This window comes from Mustela erminea, chromosome 2 (genome assembly GCF_009829155.1).
Source record: "Mustela erminea isolate mMusErm1 chromosome 2, mMusErm1.Pri, whole genome shotgun sequence".
Classification (NCBI taxonomy): Eukaryota; Metazoa; Chordata; class Mammalia; order Carnivora; family Mustelidae; genus Mustela; species Mustela erminea.
The window spans coordinates 5,341,847-5,365,507 of NC_045615.1; the positions used below are offsets into that span (position 1 = coordinate 5,341,847).

Below are 23,661 nucleotides of genomic sequence, written 5' to 3' on the forward strand. Positions count from 1 at the left end.
AAAGTGACAGATTCTTAAATGATCACTACACTCTGTGAATAAATGCCTATTTTTGATGGAGAAGAAAGTAAGGAGTTACTCACCTAGAACAGGACTTTTTTGTTTTGTTTTAAATTTCAGATCTGGTTTTGCAAAAAAGTTACCAAACTTACAATGCACTAATTCTCCAATCAAGTTTCATTCTCTTCTACTACGTGTAAATTTTATCTTTCTTTCATGTTCCAAATAGGCAAGGAAAATGTCATAGGCTGCAAGGACAAAACAAGTTGTTTCAAGAGGTGTTTTCTCAAACCCTCAACATAAATGGGCTGGTCATTTACTCTGAGATTTTACTTCTGTGGGTCGTTAGGTAGCAAAACGTCCCTCCCCCTTTCCCTACCCCCCAACTCAGGTGTCTCTAATCCCACCGTCTTTCCCGAGGTCTCTCCAGGAGGAAGTGAGATCCGGAAGGGTTTCCAGAGGGCTCCAGGAGAAGCCTTCTTCAGTTCAAAGGAGCGAGTCCCTGCGTTTGGCTGTTGGTCAAAACTACACAGGCAGCGAAGGAGAGGACTCGGGTGTGCCCCGTCCCCCACTCAGGCTGCAGGTCTCTTGGAAATGGGGGGGTCCTAGGGGAGAACTTTTCCCTCGAGCATAAGGGTCCGCATTTCTCCAGCTGGGGAGGAGTGCCGGTGTTTAGGAGGGGGGTACAGAATTTCCAAGTTAAGGCTCTCTAAAGAATTTTTCCCAACTGAGCTCCCCTAGGAAACTGACGCTTCTGCAGAGCACGTCTCCCTCGCATCGGGTCTCTATTTACCCGGAGACGGATGAGCCCGCTTTGAAAGCTATACACGGTGGCCCGGGGAGATCATGTCTGCCCGGGAGTCCGGCTTCCGGCTCTCTCGGTGTCAGTTAAAGCTCTAGGGGGTGAACGCCGTAGTCAACTGCTCATTCATTCAAGAAATATTTATTGAGCGCCGCTGAGTGCCAGACACTGGGGGTGTCCGGGGCCGAGAAGCAACTTATGAATTTATACTCGTTCCCCCAGAGGCGCGGCGCGCAGTGGGCGCGACCCCGCAGTCCTTGCCCACCCGCGGCCCGCAGCCCGCCTGGGTGTGCCCCGCGCCTCCAGCGCGGCCCTCCCGACGCCCCCCGGGATCCAACCTCAAGGGTTTAATCCGGGTGAGGAAGACAGTGCGGGGGAGGGGGGAAACGCCAAACACTAAATGGAAAAAACCTGAGCCGAAGCGGCTCCCGGGAAGTGCGCGAGGCGGAGCCGGCAGAGCGCAGAGCCCCGGGGCGGGCGGGAGAGGCCGGGCGCCCGCGGGTCGGGGCGCGGAGGCGGCCCCGGCGGGCGGAGGGCGCGGCCGGCGGGAGGGGCCGGGGCGGCGCCGGGAGGGGCGCGCACGGCGGCGCGGCCGCCCGGCCCAGCAGGTGACCGCGGGCCGGGGCCGAGCCGGAGCGAATCCCGTGCGGGCGGCGCGACTGGGAGACGGCTCTCGGGGTCCGCGAAGTTTGCCGGAACATGGCGGAGGAGCCCGGGGCGCGCGGGAGCGCGGCGCGGCGGCGGCCGGGGCCCCAGGAGCTGTAGCCGCCGCAGCCGCAGCCGCAGCCGCTGCCGCCGCGGGGCGAGGTCGCCGCCATGGCCCGCTGGATCCCGACCAAGAGGCAGAAGTACGGGGTTGGTGAGTGCTCGCCCCACCCCGCCCGCGCCCGGCTGCCGCGAAGTTCGCGGGAGCGGCCCTGGCTTGCGCAAAGTTGGGCGGCGGACGCCGGGCCACTGGGTACCCGCGCTGCCCGGTACCGGGTTCGGCTCCCGCTGCCCTCGCAGGCGCGGTCGGGGCTCAGCTACCCCGGCGACAGTTCCCGGTTGGGGACGTCCCTCCCGATTTGGGGAATCGGAGGGGCTGAAAGTGCACTCGGGCTCCGGGACTGGTCACCCGGCTCCCGAACCCAAAGCTCAGGCGCTCTGCACGATGGAAACGTCAAAAGACGAGCGCTTGCCTGCTATTCATTTGGGGGCACCGCGCCCGGGTGCTCGCCTTTCTCCTCCGCATCTTTGTGGTTTCATTGAGTAGTTTGTAATTCGGCCGCCGTCGGCCGAATGCGAGTGCCGCCCGGGGACCCAGGGCTTTCTGCCTTCCTTCTTCCTGGGTTCTCTCTGAGGTCCCAAAGTGAGGGTTTGGGGGTGGAATGCCGCCCGCCCCCCTTTCCTCCCAGGGACTGGGACTCTGCTAACAGTTGTAAACTGAATGGGAAACTGAAATCGTGGGGTGGGGGTGATGGAAGAGACAGGAAGTGTGACCAGGCAGCGGGGGGGTGGTTGCCCCCCGGGGGCGGGGGGGAGTACTGGTTGTGCAGACACGCTCGTCCCTAACGGACCGTGCATGAAGACAGACGGTGTAAGACTGCCTTCCGAGCCCCGAGTTTCATCGTGGGATAACATGAGGATGTTTTGTTAAGAAAGCTGTGACAGGTCCGGCCCAGGCACTTGGCATTCCTAACAGCGGTCCTGGAGGAGCCCCCACCACCCGCGGAGGGATTGCTTTTGTGTTGTTTTGGACCCAAAACACTGGCTGTGCCTGCTTTTGACCCAGGGGAAAAGCCGTGGTCCTTGCACCTTTTATCCAGGAGTGAGGTTGCTGAGGTCTCGTGGGAAGACTGCCATTAGTCGGTAGATTACAGGGCAAGTAGATTTCCGAGCGGTTCCCTAGAATAAACACAGTTGTGTGTGTTGAGAATTTTATCACTTCCTGTCAGGTTCATTCATTTGGCCCATTTGTAATTTAATCTTTTACTTTCGTCCCTTCCCCGCCCCCATTTCCCCCTCACTGCTTCAGTTAGTAGGGAGTGGTCCCTGGACCTCTTATGTGCTTCTGCGTTTTCTGACCATGAAGTCCTTTGCAGAGATACTCTTAAACGTCCTCTAGTGCTTTTCAACTCTGTAACCAGGAGTCAGTTTAAAAAAACCAACAACCAAACCCTTTCATATTTACTATAGTATTCTTAATTGTGACCCTTTATATATGTATATAAGTGTATATAATACTATATATTGTATATACATAATTCTTGTTTTCCCTCTATTTAAAAAAAAAAAACCCACACAACTTGTTTCCTTTTACATTTTACTTAGAATCTTTGCACTTTCCTGTGGTTCCAACTCAGAAATGAGTAGGTCTTTCTTCTGCTCCAGACTACCTTGTCATAATTTGGTCATGAGGCTTTCACATGGCAGGTGCCAGTAAGTAGCCAGTAGTTATGGAGGTGAAATGGTCTCATAAGATAGAGGGAATTAGTTTCTTTATATATGAGTGTTACAGAGTACTACTAAATTAAGGCATATTTAGCGATGCCTAATCATTAATTACTACTTACAAAGTTGTCAATTTTAATTTTAACAGGATCCAAAACAATTTATGACTTTCATGTAGGCCCCCCCATATGGGGTTTTTTGTTTGCTTTAAATATTTTATTTATTTATTTGACAGAGATCACAAGTAGGCAAAGAGGCAAAGATTGAGGAGGAAGCAGACTCCTGGCTGGACAGAGAGCCTGATGCGGGGCTCTATCCCAGGATTCTGGGATCATGACCTGAGCCGAAGGCAGAGGCTTTAACCCACTGAGCCAAGCAGCCCCCCCTCCCCATGGTTTTAATGCCATTGTCACAGGAGCAAGTATGACATGTTTTCTTTTTAATACACTCCCCCCCTCCCTTCTGGGATCAGATTACCTGGTTATTTATCATCAGCCAAGAAAGTATTTGAGTTGCATTTCCAGGGCATAGGTGGTAGCAAAATTGCCCGAGGATATAATTTGGCACACTTATTTTACTAGACACAATGGATTCTGATTAATCTTGGCTTGACAAAAGGACCCACTGTTAGGACAGATTAGCCTCAGAGATAAATCACCATTGTTTATTCGTAAAACTCACTGTTGTTCGTAACACCTCCCTCCTTGGAAGCCTCCCTTGGCCTACAGGGTAAAGTCTAAATTGAGCCCAGCTTTCAAGGTTATGATAATCTGGTTCAACCTGTCTCCACCAGCCTTATCTCTCCTGGCTTCTTTCTTTCGTGAACTCACTAGTGCAGACACTGCCCTTCTTTGCTCTTGTGCAATATTCAATGGAGAGGCTCTCCTTTGGGACTTTGCTCCCTTGTGCCTGTCCCCTGCCCGGAGTACCCTCCCACGCCTGCATCTTCCCGAATCTGGCCTTTTCCTCAGGGCTCAAATCCATTTCCATTGCTTCCCCAGATTGGGTATGAACCAGACCTTCCCAAACACTACAATCACTACATTGTGCCATCCTTTGTTACTTATCCTTTTATCCTTGGGTTCACTGAATCAGAAGGTTATGGTTCTGTATCCCTGTCACAATACTAGGTATAGAGCATATATTCAGTAACTGCTTATTCGTGGCGTTGAGGTGACATTGTAACTCCCTAACCTAATTTCTATGATGATTTAATGCAGTTCCCCCCCCCCCCATTCACCACAATATGAGTTTTATTTTGTTTGGTTAAATGTGTGAAATGAGGCCCTTCAGTCTGTCTTTACCTTTGCAAGTCAAAAAAAAAAAAAAAAGAGATGTGCTGTTGAGAAAATAAGCATAGAGTAGACAGACTCATTTAAATATGATTAGGAAAATTGGCTTGTTGGATGTTTGGGGGGGAAAGTTATCACTTGTGAGCGTCTGGTGGTCGGATTGCGTTTCTGGGTGAAGGAAACCATATGATAGCCATTTGGAAGCATTTTAATGACTCACAGCTACTCTGTGTGAGGGTGGCGCTTTGATCTCCATTTGAATTTTGCTAAGGGAAGCTAGCAGTCTCTATTATATTATCTTGGTGCCACTCACTATTGGCTACTCCTGACATAGCCTAGATTTTTCTATGGGGACTGAAATGCAATCTGTCTGGGCTTTCTTAGTTCTTAAACATAGCTCTGTTGGCTCAGTCTCTAGCATTTAGAAGGGCCTGAATGACCCACACGTGTTATCTGTGTTATCAAGGGAGAGGACCAATAGATTCGCTTCTTGAAAGTTCTAGTTCATTAGTATCCCGGTGTGAAGTTCTCCGTGCCAGTGCTTGGATACAAGGGCACTTCCCATTGCCATGGAAAGCTGTCTTATTTTTCTTTATTTTCTCTCTCTTTCTTGAAATTTTTGTTTGAGAATATGAGGGTGTAATCACTTTTATTTAGATTTAAAGAACGTTAGTGATATATTTCCAGGTTACTCTTCTGATGCTTTGAAACATTTGTGTATAAGTCTGCATCCAAACAAGCAGTTCCTATCAATAATAGCCCCAGATTATGTGGATGGTTGATTTTTTTTTTTCAGAATAATTAATTATTGCTTATTTGTGATCTGTATTGTTATAATGCGATAAAAGGTAGTGTGGGAAGACCTTTGCTTTCACCATTAGCTCTTGATCTGTTTGGTTCTGCTAAACCGCATTAATCTGAAAGCACTTAGCTCAGTAGACTCTCAATTGCTGTGTAAAAATTGAGAGCAGACCCTTGTAGCTTTTTGGTAATGCAGTCAGGTGTGCTGTGGGTTCCCGTTCAGCTCTTGAGGGGAGGGTCTCAGAGGATAACTGGTCTGGGTTCCCTTTAAAGAGGGGAACTTAGAGACTAAAGTCGTAAAGTGAATTGCTTAACGCAAGGTAACCTTTTGACTGCATGAACTCCCTTAGTCATCTGGTTAAGCCTGTGGATCATTTCCTTCGAATAATGATTTTAAGTGCACAAAGTCAACTATGAAGGGTTGGAAATGAAACCCAGTTGTTTTGAAATACAGCTGTCAAGATATTTTTCAGAATTTGTGGTATGGTAATATATGTGCTTATTAAGGCGCTAGAAAACAAGATTTAGTGGCAGATCTAATAACTACCCGACTTTTGAATTAGTGATGAGCGTATGTGATTTTCGTAAGATATCTGCAGTAACTGTGATATGATACGAAAATACCTATGATTTGGGTTTGCTGCAAGTGGGGTATATTGCCTCCAGTCATAATTAAAGTAAATGCTGAGTGTTAGAAAATAGAGATGCATTTTCTTCCCCTTTTCACATCCATGGGTCTCTGAATTTGAACACAGAATAAAAATCCTTAGCTGAAAATCACACAGCTAATTAGTTATGGAACCAGAATAAGGAACAACAGTAACACTTGTTGGTCATCTGTCTACAGGAGGCATGATGCTGCTGTAGATACTCTACAGCTGGAGAAGTCTTTGCCCCAACGTGTTCATGTTCTAATAACATGGAGGCTAAGGATAAGGGGAATAGAGAATTAATATTTACTATGAATTTACTTTGTGACTGTTTTATTTATTTATTTATTTATTTTTTCAAGATTTCATTTATTTTATTTGACAGACAGAGATTACAAGTAGGCAGAGAGGCAGGCGGAGAGAGAGAGGAGGAAGCAGGCTCCCTGCCGAGCAGAGAGCCCGATGCGGGACTCGATCCCAGGACCCTGAGATCATGACCTGAGCCGAAGGCAGCAGCTTAACCCACTGAGCCACCCAGGCGCCCTACTTTGTGACTGTTTTAAACCCTGTAATTCAGTATGTTCCAGGTACATGTGGGGGTATGGAGATGTTTTTCAGGGGAATTAGAAACTTCCTTGGCAGTAATACTAAGATATTATTGGCCTGTTTCACTTTACCCTCCCATAAGTATACAGTACAGTTTCCCAGAGACTGCCTGAAGTGTAATACTGCAGCAGTCTGAACACCGAAGTCGACGGAGGAATCCAGTTGCCTTTCATGAAGGCAAAGGTTAAAGAGCTTTACACAGATGCAAAGCCGTGCATCTCCTAAGTGTTTTTGTTTGGAAAAGTGTTTCTATTTGGAGAAATACATATTCACAAAAAAAATGCATTGGGTTTATTATGATTATTTTATTATTTATTTAATTAAAACACAAAGATCTTGTTATTTGAGAGAGTGTGTGCATGCAGGGGGAGGAGAAGGGAGAGGAATGGACAGACTCCACATTGTGTGCGGAGGCCGAGGTTGGGCTTGATCCGGGCTCCCTGAGATAATAACCTGAGCTGAAATCAAGAGTCGATTGCTCGACCCACTGAGCCTCCCAGGTCCCCCATAATTATTTTATTTTTACGATTTTATTTATTAGAGAACGAGCGGAGGGGAAGGGTGGGAAAGGGCAGAGGGAGAGAGACAAGCAGATTCCCCGCTGAGCATGGAGCCCACTATGAGGCTCCATCACAGGACCCCAAGATCATAACCTGAGCCGAAGGCAGCTGCTTAACTGACTGAGCCACCTAGGTGCTTCTATTATGATTATTTTAAGTTAGTTAAAATCAAAAAGTGTAAAATATCTCGGTTTTGCTTTCTAATATGATAAATAGTGATAGACGTAACCCACATAAACAAAAGCTCTTTGAGATCTTTTTTTTTTTTTTTTTTTAAGGTTTATTTATTTATTTATTTGACAGAGAGAAATTACAAGTACACTGAGAGGCAGGCAGAGAGAGAGAGAGAAGGAAGCAGGTTCCCTGCTGAGCAGAGAGCCCGATGCGGGACTCGATCCCAGGACCCTGAGATCATGACCTGAGCCGAAGGCAGCGGCTTAACCCACTGAGCCACCCAGGCGCCCCAGCTCTTTGAGATCTTGAGTAACTTTGAAGAGTAAAAAGGGGTTCTAAGACCAAAAAGTTTCAACCTGCTTCTTTACCTGTTATTTCATTAAACTGAGATAATGCTGTAATTCTCCTATATTGCCCCCTTTTCCAGATAAGAAAACTGAGGCTCATGGAGGATACATTTTTCATCTGTGGCTGTATAATCTCGCTCAAGCCAAAACTCTACTCCATATGTTTTCCCAAACTTCACTTGTTCGTTGTCACCTTGATCTCTGACGTGTCCAGGTGCCCTTGTGAAACAGTTTCATGTCTGAGTCCATACCTAGTTGCCTGGTCTGTTAACCACTTTATCTTCTGTGTTGCCACCTTTTTTTTTTTTCTTTCCATTTTTACTGAAAACAACTATTGCAAAAGAAAATCCTACGTTCCTACCATTAAAGGAGAGCCAGTATCACATGCCATAGGAAAAAGCAACTATAAAAATAACATCAACAAAAATAAAACAGCAGTGTCCTGGAGTCTGGCTAGAATCCGGTCCCTGTCAAGCCATTTCTCTATTAAAGAGCAAACATGATGCCAGACTGAGGCATTCTTTTTGTTGTAATGTAGATCCCTGTGATTGGTGGTAGTTAATATTCTGTGAAGTAGCTGGGAACCCTGACTTGGGGAATACTGACTGAGCCATGGCTCCTAGGGGAAATTCAGGGTCAGGTTCTTGGGAGCCTCTGGTTGTGTTTTCATCAACTGGTCAGCCTTACTTTATGTGTGTTTCTGTGTCAGGTTTAAAGACCTGCTTTGATATATAATTTTAATATATGTTATATAACACATAACATATATGTTATATATATGTTTATAGACATGTTATGTGTGTTATATAATTTAATATCTGTTATATAACACATGTGTTGTATAACATATATTACACATTATATTTTATAAATATAAGTTAATATAATATCATTGATTCACCAGCAGTGAACTCACAGCCTGAGCAAAGCACGATGACTCAAGCCTGAACCAAGCTCATCTAACACATGTATTTTCTCCATGAGACAAATGCCAGCCTTTTTGGGCCCAGGGTACTACCCAGCACTTCAGCGCGATGCTTGGGGCCGTTTCCAAAGGTGAAATCATTAACAGAAAGCGTAATATGAGAAGAACATGGCACTGCCTTTAAAACCACAGAGAGGATACTTGTTTGCGGTATGAGAACCGAAAGAAAAAGAGGGCATGTGGCCTGGTTGGATCTCAGGTGGGAACTTGCACATCACATTCTGCCTCTCTACACACATTTGAGAGAGGCTGTGGAAGGACCAGGAATATTCATTTGAGGCTGCCGGTAGATTCTAGCAGGTAGGAGAATTCACAAATACAGAATCTACAAATGATAAGCACCAGGTGTAGTTGGTGAGATAAAAAGAATTAAAAATGGAATCATCGTTAGAATAATCCCTCCTTAGCTTCTCCTCAGAACCCTAGCTAAGGGTACTACTGTCTTTGCCCATACCTTGCCCGCCCACACCTCTCAGTGTCTCTCTTTTCCCCCTTTCTTCTCTTTACGTGGTCTGGGACTGTCCTGCTTATTTGATTGTGTTTACTGCTTGTCTCCTGTGCTACAGTGTAAAGTTATGAGGACAGGAACTTCGTTTTTTTCATTAGGGAACTCCAGCTCTGCGAAAAGCACCTAACAGGTGGTCAGCACTCAGTAAATAAATGACAGTAATAAATGAACACTGAACCCATCATCTACCTAAATTTGTCTTGGCTATCGTAAGAGGCCATTTTCTCTAGGCTATGGAGTATACTGCCCTGTGTGTCCTTCCAGTGGGGCAATCAAAAGTAGTGGGAAAAGGAACATTTAAATAATAGATAAAATAGATTTAATACATTGCTTGAGCAGAGGATTGTATGAACATTTTGGGGTGGGAGAGGAACTGAGATCCTACATGGTGCCCTATTAGATAGGAAGGGAAAGTGGGAATAGTCCTCCTCTTCCCCTTCCCCCTCCTCCCTCCCCCTCCTCCAGCATTATTTGTGGAGGCTTCATGGAGGAAGGTGCTTGACCACAGTGGTAAATAGGGGTTAGGAGGTTCTGAGTCATTGCATTAGTGCTGTGTTGAGCACATGACTTGGAGAGAAAAGAAGATGAAGTCTAATGAAAGAAACAGGATTTTATTTTTAAAATTTTATTTATTTATTTGAGAGAGAAAGAGAGGGAGGGATTGTGGGCAGGAAAAAGGGGAGGGTCAGAGGGAGAAGCAGACTCCCTGCTGAGCAGGGAGCCTGACCTGGGGCTGGATTCCAGGACTCAGGGATCATGACCTGAGCTGCAGCAGACACCCAGGGTGCCCCGAAACAAGGCTTTTAAGTGCATTTCTTCCTTCGTATTACAAAAAAAAAGAGTGGAGGTCCCTTAGAATAAGCACAGCATATACTGTGCACAGGGTAATTTAAAAAATAGGAGATTACAAGTCACGTGGAGAAGAAAAGTAATTTAGAGTATTGGCAAGGGGCTTTGCAGCAAAAGGGAGTACTTATTCAAGCTTCAGTGTGTCCACATTCTCTGAAGACTTTTTGTGGTGGTCCTACCTTTCAATGTGTTAGCTTTCAACATAACTTGTAGTTTCTCCTCATCTAAGTATTAAGAGACGAACCAGTGGAGTTCGGGGGATGAGGAATCAAATCTCACTGTAATGAATTTTTCCATAAATGGAAACTTTCCAACTTCTAGTTTCTTCCCAGCAATATTCAGTGTGACAACAATTACAACTCTATACGTAGGAAATATTTTAATACTGTCAGAAGAATCAAGAAAGGAACCCGGGTCAGTATATTACCACTCATTTAAATTGAGAATTATAATAGAATTGTACTAGAATTTGACCTGTATCTTTGGCCCCAGAGATTGATTAAGGTCACATAGTTTGTCCTTCACAAAATGTTTGAAAGGAGGGAAAAATAGTTTTCTCCCTCATCAAAGATAAAATCCTCTGGGAGAGGTCTACTGTTTGTGGGTGTTAAAGGCGTTAACAAATCCTTTGGGAGACCTTTGACATTGGTTTGTAAGTAGCCTCTGGCATTCCTTAGGAATCACAGGCTTTTATTTTTAAGTTTAAGAAAGAGCTTTTGAGATGGGGCTAAGAAATGACTTTGAGGGAGAGGTTTGGGTGAGCAAGGGGAAGCGGAGGATGGTTGTGTTAATTTTATTTTTGCAAGTGATGCTCAGGCCGTGTCCTCTGGGAGCCTGGCCTGGCAGTCGGGAACTCAAAGGATTGTTTGAATCGCTGGCAACCAGTTCCCAACCAAGAGACAAAAGTGGTCTTTGTCTTTCACCAAAGCTCTGTGCCATCGCAAAGCTGCTATTGTTCCAGTGGCTTTAGATTCGTGGATCCACGTTTCCAGATTGTGCCATTTTCTCTACTTTTCCACACCCCATTAAACTCTGGCACTGTCCATGTCAGACGCCGTAGGTGGACCCCATGGATGCCCTCGCTCAGAATCCTAGGCACCCGTTCTTTATCTTGTCAAATAACTTAGCTTGGGGAAAAGAAATCACAGCAGAGATTAATTCTCTCTTGAAAATAGCTCTTTGCTGACTCAGCTGAGGTGAGTAAGACTACGTCCTGCTGACTTGTTCGTTACACGTGTACCTGGACAGGATGCGCTGTACTTGGTTTGTACTTTCTGCGAGCCTGGAATGATAGCGCTCTCCCTCCCCAGCCTGTCCTTCTGGAGACCAGTTATAAGTCATAAACCTCTGTTATAAAAATCTGACAGCTTTGCCCTTTTGTGTATAGAATCATAAAATATTAAGGGCTAGTTGCATCTGTACACTTCCCCTCATAGCTAACATATTGGGAAATATATTGGGAAAACATGCCCTAGAGGCAGGAAGTAATCACCCAGAGTCACAGGGCTGCTCACACATTTGTGTTTCAGCCTGTCCTCTTCTAGGTGCTCCTTCTCCCTTTACAACCAGCGGAGCAAGTTTCTTTAGATGTCTGCTTAGGGGGTCTGACAAGTGATTGCCCTCCATGAAGTCCTAAAGGGAAAATGCCCATCTTCCCTGTTTTTTCCTAGGTGGAGGTTTTGGTATAAATAAGATCCAGCTATTAAATCATCTCCCCCTGGGCGCCTGGGTGGCTCAGTGGGTTAAGCCACTGCCTTCGGCTCAGGTCATGATCTCAGGGTCCTGGGATCGAGTACCGCATCGGGCTCTCTGCTCAGCAGGGAGCCTGCTTCCTCCTCTCTCTCTCTCTGCCTGCCTCTCTGCCTACTTGTGATCTTTGTCAAATATATTAAAAAAAAAAAATCATCTCCCCCCCCACCTTTTATTGAAATACCACTGACATATAACATGATGGTCGTTTCACTTGTACAATGTAAAGTGTCTGGCATGTGAAATGATCAGCATGGTGAGTCTAGTTAATATTACAAAGGTTTCCTAATGATGAAGACTTCTTTTTTTTTTAAAGACTGATTTATTTGCTTTAGAGAGAGGGGGAGCATGAGTAGGAGGGATAGAGAGAGAGAATCTCAAGCAGACTCCACGCCAAACATGGAGCCAGTTGGGGCTCAATCCCATGACCCTCACATCACGACCTGAGCTGAAACTAAGAGTTGGACGGGTGCTGATTAGCTGCACGACCCTGGCACCCCGTGATGAGGACTTTTAAAAGGTACCCTCAGCTTTCAAATATACAGTACAGTATTACAAACTGTAGTCATTATGCTGTACATTACATCCCCAAGACTTACTGATTTTAGAGTTGGAACTGTGTACCCTTTGATCGCCACCCATCCCCCACCTCTGGCAGTCACCAGTCTGTTTTATGAGTTCCGTTTTTTTTTTTGTTTTTTTTTTTTAAGATTCCACATGTAAGTGATACCATGCAGTTTTTGTCTTTGTCTGTCTGACTTCTTTCACTTAGCATCATGCCCTCAGAGTCCAAATGGCAGGATTTTCTTCTTTTTGATGGCTCAATAATATTCCTGGTGTGTCTGTGACACATTTTCTCTATCTGTTCATCCATCAGTGGACACTTAGCTTGATTCCAAATCTTGGCTGTTATAAATAATGATGCATTAAACATAGAGGTGCAGATATATTTTCAAGTTAGTGTTCTTTTGAATAAATACCCAGAAGTGGGGTTGATGGATTATATGGTAGTTCTGTTTTTAATTTTTGAGGAACCTCCATACTGTTTTCCACAGTGGAAATGTTTATATTCCCATTGACAGGACACAAGACTTCCCTTTTCTTCACATCCTCACCAATACTTGCTTCTTGTCTTTTTAATAAAAATGTTCTAAAGGATGTGAGGGGAGATCTCATTGTGGTTTTGATTTGCATTTCCCTGATGACTACTGATGTTGGGCATCTTTTCATGTGCCTCTGGGGCATCTGTATGTCTTCTTTGCAAAAATGTCTATTCAGATCTTTTCCCCATTTTTAATTTGGATTTTTTTTTTAGCTTCTGAATTTATGATTTCTTTATATATTGGATAATTCCTTATTATCCAATCAGTTAGGTGATTTGCAAATATATTCTCCCATTTGGTAGACTGCCTTTTCATTTTGTTGATGGTTTTCTTTGCTGTTCACCTTCCCCTTTTTAAGAGTTTTGGGAAGGAAGTGTGTTTGGAGGTTTGAGCCTGCTAAGTAGAAGTCGAGCTGTGGGTTCCATGCTGGTCATGTTTCAGTCCTGCTGTGGGCCCAATGGTCTTTGGTCCCCAGCACCATGGTATTGACATGATGTCAGTTGCAAAATTAATAAGCAGCATGACATTCTTACAACATTATAGGTGTGTTTGAGAATGAATGTTACTGTGGTTTACCGAGTGTTGATGGGTGAAGGTGAGGTCATGTATTAATCATAAAGGATTTTAGAGCGCGAGGGACGCCACGAATTCCGTTTGGAGGCATCTTTGAGCTCGCCGAGTAGACACCATGAGCAAAGCTCACCCTCCCGAGCTGAAAAAATTTATGGACAAGAAATTATCATTGAAATTAAATGGTGGCAGACATGTTCAAGGAATATTGCGGGGGTTCGATCCATTTATGAATCTTGTGATAGATGAATGTGTGGAGATGGCAACTAGTGGGCAACAGAACAATATTGGAATGGTGGTAATACGAGGAAATAGTATCATCATGTTAGAAGCCTTAGAACGAGTATAAACAATGGATGTGTTCATCAGAAGAATCAACTGCTTCCACATGTCCCCTCTCCATAGTACCTGTTTTACTACAATATAAAAATCAGATCGTGTGCATTTTCATATTGAGCTTTTTTGTTAAATAAACTTTTATAATGGCCAAAAAAAAAAAAAAAATCATAAAGGATTTTAGTATTGACCTGGAAATGAGAGAAAATTGGTCTTTTTTTAGACCTGTATTTTAAATAAAATGATGATGCTTTCTTTGGAACACTTAAGCTTGGAGAAGTTTGAGTGAGGCTCCTTGCTGTTGTGGTGAGTACAAGTCCCCCTACGCTGTTCCCATGGGAAGGGACAGCTTGATAGGAGGGCGGCAATGCAGTCTCATCTCAGGCAGAGAGCCACTTTGGACTTCATATGGAAACCAGCTCCTCCTAGAACAGGGCTGGCATCTTCTGCCTGGCTTTGAGGCCCTCCAACCAGGCTTTGAGCTCCCTTGTGAACAGAAGCAAGTAAACAAGAGAAGGCCTGCCCCAACATCATGGCAGCATGATTCGTTTTCTATTTTTTTTTAATTTTTTTTTTTTAAAGATTTTGTTTATTTATTTGACAGAGAGAGATCACAGTAGACAGAGAGGCAGGCAGAGAGAGGGAGAGAGGGAAGCAGGCTCCCCGCTGAGCAGAGAGCCCAACGCGGGACTTGATCCCAGGACCCTGAGATCGTGACCCGAGCCGAAGGCAGCGGCTTAACCCACTGAGCCACCCAGGTGCCCCTTCTATTCTTTTTTTAAAGATTTTATTTATTTATGTGACAGAGACACAGGGAGAGAGGGAACACAAGCAGGGAGAGTGGGAGAGGGAGAAGCAGGCTTCCCATGGAGCAGAGAGCCTAATGTGGGGCTCGATCCCAGGACCCTGGGATCATGACCTGAACCGAAGGCAGATGCTTAATAACTGAGTCACCCAGGTGCCCGAGCATGATTCATTTTTGTTTCTCCATCTCACAGGATTGTGAGGCACAGTTTCCATGAACTTACATGCTTGTATATCTTTTCTCAATCAGTGGATACTTGAAGCGTAGTAACACATTTATTGTCTTTGAAAAAGGGATCCTAAGGCTCAGAAAATATTGGGAAATTTGGTATAAGTGAAATTCTAATGTGCCGGGTCTTATAATAATACTGTGTATGCCGTATCATTGTGGTCTGAACAAATCCAATTAAAATTGGTATAATCTCTATCAAATATTGATTAAAATAGAAAAGTGCACATACGAGTTCCATTTCTGTGAGTTTATCCTGCAAATATAGTAATACATATGGGGAATGATATATGGACAAGATTATTCATTAGGGCATTACTCATAAGAAAAATGTGAAAATATATGTGACTCAGTCATGAATGGGTTTAGTAATTTATGGCACATACAGTGGAATGCTACACCATTAAAAAAATGGAGCTCGGGGATAGACAAAGAATCTGCTAAAGATGATACTGGCATTTGGCAGTTTAAGGATGAGCTTTTCAGAAAATGGGGCTGGGTCAGTTGGCTGTGTATAATGAAAAAATGTACTGGACCCCTACCTAAGGCCAAAAAAATTGATCACTGGACCCCTACTTTCTGCCATAAAAAAGCGATCCAAATGTCTGGAAGGTAGAGGCTTTCAGAAGAGAGTGTAGCAGGGTCATCTGGGTGGCTCAGTTAAGCATCTGACTCTTGGTTTTGGCTCAGGTCTTCATCTCAGGGTTGTGAGACCCTGTGTCTGGCTCTGTGCTAAGAGGGGAGTCTGCTTGAGATCTTTCTCTCCCTCTGCCCTCCCCCACTCTTTCTTTAAGAATAAATAAATGCATCTTAAAAAAAAAAAAAAAAAGCAGAGCGCATAGGAGAACATTTTGACCTTGGAGTCAACAAAGATTCTAAAAAGGGACACAAAAACCCACCAACTTAAAAATTATACCGAGGCAATTAAAATTAAGAAGTTCTGTTCACAGGAAGTGAACAACCCACAGAAGGAAGAAGACATTCCCAGTGCACATGTCTGACCAACAGATCATACTGCAAAGTTGTAAAGAACTAGAAATTGGTAAGAGAAAAGAATAACCCAGTAGAAAAATGGGCAAAAGATTTGAATAGACACTTCATAAAAGATGATAATCCAGATGTCCGGTAAACATTTGGAAGGTAGCTGCTTTGTATTTGTCATCATGGAGTTGTAAACACAATGGCAGTCCCACCAGAAGAGCTAAGTAAAACACAAAACCATGGAGGGCACCTGGGCGCCTCAGTGGGTTAAGTGTCTCCTGTGGCTCAGGTCGTGATGGGACCAAGTCCCACATCTGGCTCCCACTCAGCGGGGAGTCTGCTTCTCCCTCTCCCTTTTACCCCCCCCCCCCACTTGTGCTCACTTTCTCTCTCTCTCTGACAAACAAAATCTTTAAAATAAAAACAAAACATGGAATCATTCCAGCTGTTGATGAGGACATGTGGCTATAGGAAGACTCCCATGTTGTGGAAGCACAGATCAGTACAACCATTTTGGAAAGCAGTTTAGTAGATCTTAGGAAGTTAGGTGTGGACCTGTTCTGTGCTTCAGCAGTTTCAGTGTTAGGGGAATGACAAATTTCTACCAAAAGCCTTGTGCAGAATGTTCAAGTACACTATTTAAAATAGCTCCAAATTGGAGACAAACATCCATGCCCGTCGGCAATTGAATGTATCTATAAATTATGGTGTTCCCACCGAATGAAATCCTATAGTCAGTGAGAATGAAGGATTTATATGTCCTCACAAAAATACAACTAAATCTCACAAAAGGCTGTGGGGAAGAAGGTGAACACGAAAGAGTACCTATCGTGTTACTGAATTTCTATAAATACCAATATAGGCCATTGTAGCTGGTTTTTAGAAGTCAGGGTAGTGGTTACTCTAAGCGTCCCCGTAGGGTGAATGAAAGGTGTGCAGGCTGTGAGGATGAGCAGAACGTATAGGTTATTGGTAATATTTGTCCTTTCTTGATCAGGGTGCTGTATAGCTAGGTGATTCGGTTTATGAAAACTTAGTGCACTGTATGTGTATGACGTGCATTTCCTGAATGTATATTACCCTGGTAGGAAAAGAGTGAGGCAGCTCTCTATACCTTGATATGGGCTGTTTCCAAGATATATTAATTTTGTTAGACAAATATTTGTGCCATCCCCACGGTATGTCAGGCATAGTTCAAGGCACTGAATGCAGTAGTAGGCAGAGAAAAGCGTGTGTTTGCATGTACTTGTAAATGCTAGACCATTTCTGAAACTGTACGTAAGCAATTGTCCATCAGTTGTTTCTTGGAAGAGGATGGTGTATTGGATGTCAGAAGTAGAGAGCTTTTATTGAGTGTTTTGGTAGCTTTTGAAGTTTGTGCTGTGTGGACTACACAATCCACATTGAACCAGTGTGGATTTACCAATATGAACAAATGAATAAATTGGACTTAGGTATCCTGTGATTATTAATGTAATGTGTGACCTAAAGGCAGTAGCTGTTGTAACCCCTGTTTTGGAGGTCTAGCAAATGAAACAGAGTATTTTGGTGGTTTGCCCCAAATCATACAGGATGTCTTGGTTGGGTTCGGCAATTAGGTCTTCAACCCCATCTCTCAAACTATGCTGACTCTTGCATATTCTAGCATAAATCTAACTTTATGTGTCACTGTATTCTCAAGGACCATCTGTAATTTAGCATACTTTGCTTTCTATGGCTGGGTGTATTACTTGTGACACACTCTGTCTCTTTGTTCACAATCAGAAGCCAGTTCCAAGATTGCTCTTCAGTAAGGGCAAAATGGAATTTTCATGTTTACACTAGTCTCATCTGTTTATAATCTTAAAACTAAAAACTTGTAGAATCACATCTCACTAGTTTTAATCTGTCGGCTGTTCTGTGGAACTGGATGACTATTTTGTGGCTGATAAATCATTAATCTCTGGCTTTGACTCCTCTGTTCAAAGTATGAGGTCATGGTCTTTTTTTTGATAAGGTAATGGATAATCCCATGGCCTACACAAGACTTGGTCTTGCATTACTTAAAATAAAATGTTTCGCTAACAGAAGAGAATATTTATTCTGTACAGATTAATTCTGTAGTCTAACAACTTCACTAATAGGGTATGCCTTTAAAAAAAAAAAAAAGTCATGTTCTGGGGCACTTGGGTGGCTCAGTGGGTTAAGTGTCTGCCCTCGGCTCAAGTTACGATCTCAGGGTCCTGGGATTGAACCCTGCATTGGGCTCCCTGCCCAGTGGGGAGTCTGCCTCTCTGCCCCCTCCTGCTCATGCTCTTCAGTCGCTCTCTCTCTCTCAAATAAATAAAATGAAAAAATAAAATAAAAAAATAAAAAGTCATGTTCTGAGTAAGTGAAGCAGAGCAAGATGACGATGTTGACTTGCTCAGTGCCACATGGTAAGCTCACATGGTTACCACTTCCTGTCCTGCAGACTGTAGTTACTGCCAGTGGCCAAGCCATGTTAGAAATCAGAATTGTCCAGGCAGATGCAAGACCCATTTGCTGCGGAATGAAGTTCTGGAGGGTAGCTTCTTGTGGCTCAGAATTTTGAAGTTCCGGTCTACTGACTTTCATGAATCTTTGCTTTATGAAGTCATATAAGGCTCTAAGCCAAGTGAGAAGGTAGGATTATGGTTAGCATAAGTTCCTGGTACTGCAGGCAGTATGGCAATCATTATCTGAAATTCTACTAGGCAGGAGCCAACCGGCCTGAGAGTACACTGATCTGGCAATCAGGTGCTTCTGTTTGCAGAGCAGGGTTGAGTATTAAGTAGTTAATGTTGATTAACTCTGAACCCATCTTCAGAGGTCCAGACTAGACTCTCATATATTTCCAGTGTCAAAGCTCTTAGGGATAGAAACAGCCAGTTTTGCAAAAATTGTCATAGAAAATACTTGAATTCCCGGGGCGCCTGGGTGGCTCAGTGGGTTGAGCCTCTGCCTTCGGCTCAGGTCATGGTCCCAGCATCCTGGGATCGAGCCCCGCATCGGGCTCTCTGCTCAGCGGGAAGCCTATTTCTCCCTCTCCACTCTCCCCTGCTTGTGTTCCCTCTCTTGCTGTATCTCTCTCTTCAAATACATAAATACAATCTTAAGAAAAGAAAAGACTTGAATTCCCAGAGGTCTCTGGGGGAGGGACTTCTGTTCTGTTTCTGTGCTTTTAGAGTAGTGCCCGCTCACTGGCCTAGATCAGCCTGGCATCTGAAGAGGTATACATAAATAATAAATTCACACATAACTGGTGGACTAACATGGGTGTTTTGAGTCAGACCAACTGGAATTGAAATCTCTACTCACCATGACTTACTGCTCTGAGGAAGTACACGCTCTGAGGAAGTACCGCTCTGAGGAAGTTCTCCACGTACTTGCTACGTTCCAGTGGCTCCTGGGCTGTGAGGATTATGTAAGATATGGAATGTGTGGAAAATACATAGGAAGAGTAGATGCTTTACGAAGGCTGGCTTCCTTCCCTTTGGCTTGATAGAATGCCGCAGAGTACATCTTCTCCAGCCTCATCTCCAGTCATGGATTCACAGACATTTGTGACCAGTAGCCGGCCATTTCTGGCCCTATCACATAGACTATCATAGAATCTGAAAATAGGAATCCATGGAGGACAGAATCCTGAATGATGGGCTTTTGGGGTTGTGGGCCTTTCTTAAAGAAGACCGATGCCTACTTGAGTCCAAGAGAGTTGACTGCTTATAGAACACTGCGGAATATTTCAAAAGAACCTTAGATACCTCGGGGGAGGCTAGTACCCAGTTCACCTTGGGCAGCGTGAGGACTGCAGCTCCAGCTTTTTTCCTAATCTTCGGTAGCTTCAGGGAGGTCTTTTGGAAGCTCACGGATTCTGAAATAGTATGACTCGTGGAAGAATTCCTTTCATGTTTGAGCTCTGACCTAAGCCAAGAGCCTTGGAAATTTTGAATCCATCTCTTATATTTTCTTTCCTGAATTAGATATGAGCCTGCCTGCTCCATTCAGATTTGACAGTGGAATTATTTCAGAAGCAAACGGCTCATTCCATGAAGCAGACCGTAGTCCCATCTACTGTCCTTCACGGCATTTTGATTCTGATTAAAGGCAGTGACATGAGGATGGATTTTGGATCCGGGAAACAACCCCTCATTTGTTGTCCAAAGACCTTCATTTGTAAGGATCAGATCCGAGTCCGAGAGTGTTAGGGAGGACCGATGCACATGTGGAATCTTGCTTTTATTTGCTTTCTTTTTTTCCCTTCTTTACTTTTGATTTCTCTTGGATCCCAGGGGGCTAAGTTCCAGGTTGAGGAGGCTTTAGCTAATGGTTATAAAACCTTAGGGAAGGTACAGCCTTTCTGTGGTCCTAACTTCCTAAAACTGCTCCTATCAAGAAATGACAGATGAAGGAAATATCCATGTTATCTACAGTGAAGTGTGCATTCCCTGTAATATGTCTTTTTCTTCTTGCATTTAGCAGCAGCCTTGGGTGACAGCGTTTTAGACTTTTGGAAGATTAGAGGGCTTGTTTTCTTGCTGAAATAGGCACTCTGCCATGTTCTTTTGTCTGCCTTAGTTCTGAGATTTTTTGTTTTCTTGTTTTTTGTTTGTTTGTTTGTTTGTTTACCAGTTTTTAGCACTACGTGTTTGGATTAAGCTTCTGGAGTGATCTGGCTCGTAAAGGTCACTTGTTTTTTATATTCTGGAGCACTTAGGGTTTGGAGGGATGATGAGTAGAATGAAACCCACAGAGAAGGATTGAAACCAGGATTAGGAAGGCAGGCTTATATTTCAGTCTCTGTTACAGACACAGTCAAGTGGCTTGACTCTCTTTCGTTCTGTTTTCCATCCATAAAATAGAGACAATATTTTCTGCCATATTCCAGATTCTCAGAGTGTGAAGAATTTTCAAATTTCGAAAATTTCTACAATGAATTGAGCAAGTGCTGGAAAGTCCACAGACATTGACCAAGAATTTTAAGATCTAAAGTTGATAGGCCATTGAACTTTCTGCCTGAAGCCTTACTCAGAAATTGTTGTCTAGGAAAAACTTTGGGGCAAAGAAGCCCATTTCTTCAGGACTCTTCTCTTCACATGCCGATTGTAATCAGATAATTTTCCTTCCAATTACTTGGTGGCTTTTATAGACTCTTCAGGCTGGTTAAGGGATTCATCACTTAAAGAACTAATTTTCTCTTGACAGTGAACTTGTGATCTCATTCATCCGGTTTCTAGTTCTGAGATTTCCCCTAACATTCTGAGAGTCATCTTTCTCAAAGACTTAAAGAGAGATCAGCTTTAATAAGGGGTTGATCAAGTTCAGTATGTGGTTTGAAGTATGAATCTGCTGTTGCTAGGTCAAAGCTTAATCCCTATGTTATATCCTTGATTTTTTTTCCTTCTCCTATGGGCATTTAGATCTAGTGAAAGTAACACACGCAGATCAGATACATGCCTTTAGATGGCATCTGTTGATGCCTTCATGGATCTTGTTGTCTCTGATTTGGTTGTCAGGGCTCATCTCTATTGTGGAGCTCACGAGTTAGCAGGTATGCAATGGTAGGTGCATGAAGATGAGGCAGAGGTGTGTTATTGACCAGCCGTTATTATGTCATTGTTCTCTATTCTTTCACCATGTGCAAACAAGTGTCTGAGGAGCATAATGTGCTCAGCGCTTGGAAGGATCCGGAAGAGAAATGGACATAAATCTTGTTCATGGGAAGTTTGTAATGAAAGAAAGGACCCTACGTTATGAAGTCAGAAATAACTGAAGTGGAAGGCTAAACATGAAAAGGGGGCACAGAACTGTACACTTTGGATTCTAGGGGTTTAGAGAAGCAGAGATTATTTAAATTGAGGGAATTAGGTAGTTTTCAGGGAAGAAGTTGTTGACCTTTATGGAGCTGGGCATCAAGGTTTGGGAAGGCTGGGGATATGGCTCAGCACGAGCCCTGGCTCCGGCCTGCGGAGCAGGTATCTGTGGGAAGTGCAGAATGAGGAAGCCTTCTGTTCTGGCTGCAGTGAAGGCTGGGTGAAGAGAAGGGGGAAATGACAGAGATTACCAAAGGTCAGATTGTCGGGGAGCCCTATTTACCTTCACTGCTTTTCTTCTTCTTTAACCATTAATGCTACGATGGTGTGCTGGCACACTAACTCTCCAGAAAAAAGAAAGCAAGCCTCTAATTTGTAGCATTTGCCAATGTCTAGGGTATAAGTACTCCCACTGTGGCCAATTTCAAACTAACAGTGGATTAACAAATGGCTCACGAAAATCCCTGAAAGTTTAGCAGTTGGCTCTCACATGCCAGGAGAAGCCTGCTCCTGCACCGGTCCAACAGCCTCATGTAGTACCTGGAACAGTCGCCGTGCCTGTCTGGCCAGGCCACTGCAGCAGACTTGGGGAAGGCCTAGGTAACCAGCCCTGTCTTACACCGCATCTGACTCCCTCGGCCGTTGCCGATTGGTGTGTGGGTGGGCACCCCACTGCAGGAAGCTGTTCCGTAGTCTGGACAGTGACATGGATTGGCTCAGAGAAGTAGAGTCAGTCATAGTCCCTATCTTGGGAGTTTGAATGAGAGAATCCCAAGACACAAAAGCTAGAAAGGATGCGATTTGAGAGAGCTGTGTCCTTGGCGAACTGAAGTCACACGGAGGCCAAATACAAATGGTAAGACCGTATGGAGGATGGAGGTAAAGGGTGTTACGCTAAGTGAAATAAGTCAGAGAAGGACAAATACGATATGATTTCAGTCACGTGGCATTGCAGAAAACAAACGAGTAAACAAACAGCAGAATCAGACCTATAAATACAGGGAACAAACTGGTGGTTGCAAGAGGGGAGGGGGCGGGGGCGGGACAAAATGGGTAAAGGGGAGTAGGAGATGCAGGCCTCCAGCGATGGAATGAGTAAGTCATGGGAATAAAAGGCACAGCATAGGGAATATAGCCAATGATATTATGATAACGATGTAACGGGACAGATGGTAGCTGCACCTGGGGCGAACAGAGCGTGGTGTAGAGATTTGTGCCGTCTTGATGTTGGACACCTGAAACTAATGTTAACACTGTGTGTCAACTGCACTTAAAGAAAAAAGAGAAACAGGAAAACCAGATGGAAATAGAGGAAGCTAACAGAAGGCAGCAGCTGTGGAGAGCAGCCCTACAGCCTCTGGGGTCAGGGGTAGTGGGGGTGCACCCAGGTCCCGGAGCCCTTCTTGTTCTCAGCAATTTCCATTTCCAGGTCCAGAACATCCCGTTTCCTGATGCAGCTTGGGTGGGTCTCTGTTCCTTACAATTGGACGGCCTGACTGAAAAAGCTGATTTGGGACCTCAGAGTTCCTTGCAGAGCTTTCTGTGAGCACAGACAGTCGGAGGAGAGGACAGATCATGTGCTTTTGATTGAAGGTCAAGTATGCCCCGTCCTTGATTTCTCTGCACGCCTCCCGATGGCTTGTGAATATTGGTTTTCATTCCAGCAGGGCTGGTTTGGAGTCCATGACGTTGGAAGAATAGCCAGTAGGACATGTGTTGGGGGCGATATTTTGTTGGCCCTTGGCACCATAGGAAATCATGAGAAAATCGGAGCCATTGGCAGTCGGGAGAAAAAGAAGTTCTTTATTTGCGGAGGGCATCTGGTGAGCGAGGGTACGTGAAGATGCCCTGTCCTGCATTGGTATGCAATGCCATTTGAAAGAGGCTTAGGGCAAATTTGAGCCTTCACCCCTCTGATGTTCTCTCTACTCGCAAATTGGTGAATAATTCAATTGAGAGCAAGAGGGTGAGCATGGTGCCCTATTTTTGCCCAGGCCTTAGTCATACACACAATGAAGTAGCTAATCCCAGAGCCCAGGGTCCAGGGTGGCAATCTGGCATTGTCTTGAGGG

At 44.4% G+C, this 23,661-nt stretch overlaps 2 protein-coding genes across 5 annotated transcripts in view; both read left to right on the forward strand.

The window, feature by feature from the left end:
* The first annotated feature begins 1,349 nt into the window (after nucleotides 1-1,349).
* DOCK5 (dedicator of cytokinesis 5) overlaps nucleotides 1,350-23,661 on the forward strand; it is a 211,331-nt gene continuing 189,019 nt past the window's right edge. For 2 of the 4 annotated variants that reach the window (XM_032332193.1, XM_032332194.1), the window contains exon 1: nucleotides 1,351-1,661. In XM_032332193.1, coding sequence (XP_032188084.1) covers nucleotides 1,619-1,661 — 43 coding nt within the window. In that variant the 5' untranslated portion in view covers nucleotides 1,351-1,618. Of the gene's footprint in view, nucleotides 1,662-23,661 lie in introns of all 4 variants that reach the window. The other 2 variants (XM_032332197.1, XM_032332195.1) reach the window with 2 other exon arrangements.
* On the forward strand, nucleotides 13,483-13,930 carry LOC116584203 (small nuclear ribonucleoprotein G). The gene has a single exon (XM_032332211.1). It carries the CDS (start codon nucleotides 13,545-13,547, stop codon nucleotides 13,773-13,775), a length of 231 nt encoding a protein of 76 aa, XP_032188102.1. The 5' UTR covers nucleotides 13,483-13,544; the 3' UTR covers nucleotides 13,776-13,930.